General features: G+C 35.2%; 1 protein-coding gene across 1 annotated transcript in view; it reads left to right on the plus strand.

Moving 5' to 3' along the window:
* The window catches only part of LOC107733678 (attractin-like protein 1), a 236,417-nt gene that overhangs the window by 30,974 nt on the left and 199,018 nt on the right, over positions 1–6,425 (plus strand). Inside the window, exons 2-5 of the mRNA XM_016545408.1 lie at positions 2,295–2,387; positions 2,863–2,976; positions 4,184–4,312; positions 4,750–4,778. Coding sequence (XP_016400894.1) covers positions 2,295–2,387; positions 2,863–2,976; positions 4,184–4,312; positions 4,750–4,778 — 365 coding nt within the window. The remainder of the gene's footprint in view (positions 1–2,294; positions 2,388–2,862; positions 2,977–4,183; positions 4,313–4,749; positions 4,779–6,425) is intronic.

Raw genomic sequence — 6,425 nt, forward strand, 5'->3', positions numbered from 1 at the left:
GTGTTCAGGGCAGGTGTGGGGTGTTTTTTCAAACCTGCAGTAGAACTCATTCAGATCGTCTGCCAGTTGTTGATTCTCCACAGTGCTGGGGGATGGTGTCTTGTAGTTGGTGATCTCTTTCAGACTTTTCCACACTGATGCTGAGTCGCTGGAAGTGAACCTTAGTTCCCTAAGTGACTTAGTGAACCTAAGTCCTTAGTTTTTCAGAATAATTCCTCTTTGCCACTCTGATCTCCTTTTCCAGTGTGTATTTAGCCTGTTTATACAAAACTTTTAGTCCTTTATTACCTTTTTGCCTGTTAATCAAGGTAATCATCAACTATGCCATATTATTTTACACAGTAATCCCTCTTTCCATGTTATGCAGAACATTGAGAAATCAAAAACTTTGTCTTTCTGATGTTGATGGTGAAATCCATTTTCACCAATTTAAGTCATAAAAAATTTAATAGACACAGATATCTTCTAAGTTGTTGTTTTCCAAAAACAAGCAGGAAATGCCTTTTCTTCACTATTGTAGTGAAGTGTCTGTTGTCTGTTTTTGATAGTGCCATGTTATGCTAGCCTAGGGTGACCATACGTGGCATTTTCCCAGGACGCGTCCTGGCCAGGATTTCTATATTGCCTAAAATATCTAGGTTTTGGCTTTGTTTGCGTGTGCACACCGATCGGTGTATGACATCAAAATACCATACAGACGGTTATGCTTTCGAAATGCTCCCTGAAGATCTCTAGTCATCTGCCTCAGCCCTCAGCCCCGTCCTAAAATCACTTTCTGTCCTCCAGTTGAGCTCCTGCTTTACTACAGTCAGGCCCAGTCTAAACACAAGCACAGTGTGATCAGTGTGTGTGACTGACATGATGACAGGCTTTTTGCATTGATATTATGCATAGCTATAGTAGAAAAAATTGTTATTCAAGTTCTGTGGAACCTGAGTATTAAAATACATGAAAATGAATCTTTTTGTGTATATGTTGAAGTTGAAAGTGCAGCAAACACCAGTGCATAGAGTAGAATATTTTCCTAGAGTTTTTGAATAAAGTTTGAGCGTTTCATCATGGGTAGTGGTTATGAAAAAGCTACTGTACTGAAAAACAAGTGTTGCGGGTGATTCACAACTGTAGAATTCTCAAAACAGAAGTCATAATGTTTGCATTTAATTCATCACTGAAGAAAACATTGTGTCCACTGCATTTAGGGTTGAGTGATTTGTTGTGCCAGTTGTTCATTATGTTATATTCTGACTCATTGCTGCTGGTGATCTTCACCTCTTGTGCTGTTTGTGTGATAAACATGTTTTTTTGTAGATAAGCTGATCTCTTGATTGAAGTGCAGTTGCTGTGACTGGCTCTGTACTGTGCTGTAACATTCTGGTCTTGGCCCTCCTCCACTGTCAGACAAATGAGTATATTTTGCTTCAATCCGTTGGGATTATGGCCCTCATTTCTGTGTTGGAGGATGAGGGATGGAAAATGAGGGGAAAGAGGATGAATCAGGAGCAGGTGGTTGTGCCAGTGTCACATGGCCAGTTTGTTGATGCACGTGAATGGCGTTTCACGATGGTGACATTGGACGCTGTAGAGGATTTTACTGGGCAGGCTGTGCAGTCAAGATGTCAAATGTCAGTCATTTTTAATCATTACCAATGTTTTCTCAAGTCCTAATATCACACACTTCATCCAGTTTCAAACATGCTTGAATGCAAGTCATTGTTCACTTTTCCTTTAAATATTATTTTGTATATTTATACATTTACATTTATGTACATTTTATTTTAATAATTTAATATCCAGGTGAAAGTAATTGTAACTCTATTTGGTGGAAGGAGAAATATTACCTGTTGATAAAATGCATAGATGATCATTTTATTAACATGTATACAAAATCATATGATGCATGATTTTTTCTTTCTTTTTGGAAACAGGAGTTTTTAAAGCATTCAGTGACCTTTTTTAACTGTCTGATTTTATATTTTGATTTTGCATATTCTAATTGCATATTTTGAAGAAATTACAATTTTTATATTATTAATCTATTGTTGTATTATATTTTTAATATGTAGGGGTTTATCTTGTTTTTGCACACACACACACACACACACACACTTATTTATTTATTTCAGTATGTATGATGTGGTTTTGCTGTCTTACATTCTCCTTGTGAACCTGGCAGTAGCAAATGAACAAATGTCTGAATTCACATATATTCTGTAACGTTACCATATTCTCTCTTACTTCGGTTCCATCAAGGCCCTTTTGAGATGTCAACTGATCTTTGTATTTTTCTTTGTCAGGTTGACAGAGTCATCAGGATCACTCACTGATGGACCAGTTAACTACAAGTACAAGACTAAATGCACTTGGCTGATTCAACTCCATCTCCAGCAGTGTTTACTGTGAGTGTGAGCGATACTGGAAAGGTGAGGCCTGTGATATTCCCTACTGTTGGGATGACTGTGGCAGTCCTGACCGCGGATACTGTGACCTCACCGGAGAAAAGCTCTGCGTCTGCAATGATAGCTGGCAAGGTGAGGGGCAAGTAATTGTTCATATGTCTATACAGTGTCTCCAAAACTGTCAGATGTTTTGACAATGTAAATGTTCTCTTTCACAACTGTTCAGTTACTGGTAAGATTTTTTTTTTTTTTTTTTTTTTTAAAAAACCACTATGTCAAGCTAATCTCACAGTCTTTGTTATTTATATGTATAATTTACCATTTTTTTTAAAGCAACTTACAAATTAGAATTATAATAACATTTTTTATTTATTTATTTCTGTGACATTAGTGGATATTAGGTTCAAATACATTTGTCTTATTATTAATTATTAAAAAATCATATATTTTCTGCTTTTTATTTTAGCCCAAATGCTGTGCTCAGGTTAAGGTTCAACCATTTTGCCACAGAGTGCAGTTGGGATCACATGTATGTCTTTGATGGAGACTCAATTTACGCACCTTTGGTAGCTGTGTTTAGGTAAGTGATAGTGGAATCAAAGTCATTAATACACACAAACTGACACAGCAGATGCAAACGTCAATTCATATTAAACAGAAACGCATTTTGTTGGCCTAAGGCAGTGCATATAATCTCATGAACAAAAGTATAACAAAATCATCAAATTCATAAAACTGAACAACTCCTTATGGTTAGTTCTATTAAATGAACAGTAAACTTTAACTTTAATCATGGTAAACATGGTCTGTGACTACAGTAAATGACAAATAATTATTTTTTATAAGGAAGGCAAAACAAGTTTAGTTTGTGGAAAAATGATACTATTCTGTGACCATATTATTTTGACTTATTTTTTAAATAATCATGTTTAACCATGGAATTACTGGTGACAAACTACAACAGTTTTATCCATAATTTTAATTTGCGCAATTTTAAATACTTAATGGGATTGTAGTTCTTTCCCTCTTGCACCTTTGTATTTTTGTCCAGTTTTCAAATACATTTTCACAGCATAAAATTTGTAATGTTGTGATTCACCTCGTAGCTGGCTGGTTTGGTTCATGGTTCATAACGCTTTAACAAAGACTTTTTTAGACTCCCTGTATGGGAAAAATGAATAGGCAAAATACTTCCAGAACCAAGGTTGTTGAAAAAGTGGGTGGCACTGTTACACTAGCTAATTTATGATGCTCCAGGTTACACAATGACCTTTGCTTGTTTGCTTGTTTTCCATTAGCTTGCAAGAAAAAATGTCACACTTTCAATCAAAATGACCAGTAGCAAGCATTCCTCAAGAACATCAAGTTACAGTCACATTAATAGTGAAAGCAGTCTGTTTTGCTTCACTCTATTTTCTCTCTCCTTTCTCTGTCTCTTTTTTCTTCCTCCTCTTAAGTGTTATCTCTTATGCCTTTTTAATGGGATAGACCTTGTTTTCAGACGACTTGCTGGGTACTTTAGTGAGTGTGTTTGTGTGTTGGTGTGCAGAGTCTGGTCCATTGCATCTCTGTGGTTGTCCACTTTGTTGTGCTGAAGCACTGAATGTGAGCTTATTCTCTTCCTTATTAGTAGAATATTGGACAGTCAAGTGCATGCAGTAGAGATTTATCTTGCTCCTGATGCTGCTTGCTTAGCAACAGCTGTCCTCATGCTGAGTGGAACATGTGAACACAAAGGAAGGAAGTCTTTCCTGTCTGATTTGTGTGTCATAATCTGGCATGTCCAGTGGCCTGGTTGTCCCAGAAACAAAAGGAAATGAAACCATTCCTGAGGTGGTGACCACATCTGGATACGCATTGTTACACTTTTTCAGTGATGCTGCCTACAATCTTACAGGATTCAACATCTTTTATTCGTGAGTATCGTTATACAGTCACAATGCTTTCACACAACTACTGTTTTCAAAATTAATAATAATAAATGTTTCTTGAGCACCAAATAAGAATATTAGAATGATTTCTGAAGGATTATGTGACACTGAAGACTGGAGTAATGATGCTGAAAATTCAGTTTTACCATCACAGAAATAAACTACATTTTAAAGTAAATTAAAAAAAGAAAACAGGTATTTTAGGTTGTAATAATATTTCATTGTATAACTGTTCTTTCAATAACATAAACATAAAATATTACAGACTCAAATTTTTTAAAGGTAGTGTACATTTGTGCATTTTCCTTATATTCATTTTCTAAACTCCACGTGACTGCAAATACATGAAATATTCTTTAAAGCCACTTAAATAAACAAACAGTAACAAAATCACAAGTCTTATGTTTTATGTTTTATGTCAGTAGTGCCACCTGCTGGTTATCAATGATATGTTGGTTAATTTTTTGATGCACCACAAGTTTAACATCAGGTGAAACTAAAGTATTAAAAATATAGATATGCGATGTTAGTAGTTATGTATGTATATAATTGCAAAAAGAGAGATTTTATTAGTGTACAGTTTCAATTGTATTTCGTCACAATCGTCACAAACACTTAAACCAATCCCGTCAACCTGCATGGCGCGGCTTTTCATATCTGGTCATAGGTTTCAATTTACAACGTGTTTTTGCAGCGTTGAGCATTGTAGCCAATCACAGACATAAGGCTGTAAATAAGGCTATTATTGATATGCTAAGATGACGTACAGTTGTTTAATGTCTTTATATGGAGATGACTGGAAAATGTTTGGAAAAGACTGTTCGCTTTGGCTTGATATGAACTTATTCTTTATTTAGAGATGTGCTTTTACTAACCGCTAGATGGCAGTGTTGGATTTTTTAAAAGTCCGTCCTTAAAAAGTGTAGCTATTTATTTGTAGTAATCCATAGTATATGTAACAGCAAACAAATTTTTTTTTTGTATACAGATACTTTTATTATTGCCATTTTTATCACTATATATTCAGTGATTTTTAAGTCATGATTAGGTTTCTGCGGTCTGATTCATTAGATCATTTGTAATTCAAGGAAAGAAAGAGCATATTTGGCTGAGATATTTGGCTTGTTAACCATGTTACTGAAAATACATATCAAGTTGTTGTCAGTTCTGGTCCATATCTCTCAGCGTTTGTTCAAAGTCTTAAACTAGAGAATATGACACACAGCTTTTGGTGAACACACACTTCTCTGCAGTTTACATTTACATTTACATTTAGTTATTTAGCAGACACTTTTATCCAAAGCGACTTACAAATGAGGACAATAGAAGCAATCAAAACTAACAAAAGAGCAACAATATATAAGTGCAAATGACAAGTCTCGGTTAGCCTAACGCAGTACACGTAGCAAGGTATGTATATATATATATATATATATATACAGTGCACAGCATAAATGAGTACACCCCCTCTAAAACTTAACAAATTCAGCAATTACTCTTTACTTAGAAGACATGTTAGGGTTCTTTGGAGATGTAATGTTCCAACAAGCCTGCTTGATCAATTACCAAAGAAGAATGCCAAAATTATTCAGCAAAATAAGATTTTCTTATCAAAGTGATACAATGTTGTGTTGCAAAAATGAGTACACCCTCCTGAAAGTTACTAAATAAAGCTAAAAAAAAAGTGTATAGGTTTAAGGCTATTTTTGATCAACAGGTAAGTATATTGAACCAAAACTTTTAAAGACAAGTAATTTCCTGACAAGTAAAAGTGTTATATAGCCCACTGAATCATACTCAGACTTAATGAAAAGAGTGACACTTTATCTCACAGAGTAAGATGTAGCCTGCAGAAGTGACATGCATGGTTGTTGTCACCACTAGAATTACCTACTGTAGCCAAAGCAAAATAAACTCATTTACAGTGACGTTCAGTGGTAGTAAGCTTGCTGTAGGTGTGAGGGAGTTGTACTTTATCAATGCTGGCATGAATTCACACACTACTGTGTGATGTAATACAAAAACTTGAAACAGAAGATGCTACCCTCCCCTCATTCCCTGCATTATTGGGCATTTTTTCAGCATGACAATGAAGATA

The sequence above is a fragment of the Sinocyclocheilus rhinocerous genome, unplaced genomic scaffold (genome assembly GCF_001515625.1).
Source record: "Sinocyclocheilus rhinocerous isolate Xijiao unplaced genomic scaffold, SAMN03320098_v1.1 scaffold789, whole genome shotgun sequence".
Taxonomy (NCBI): Eukaryota; Metazoa; Chordata; class Actinopteri; order Cypriniformes; family Cyprinidae; genus Sinocyclocheilus; species Sinocyclocheilus rhinocerous.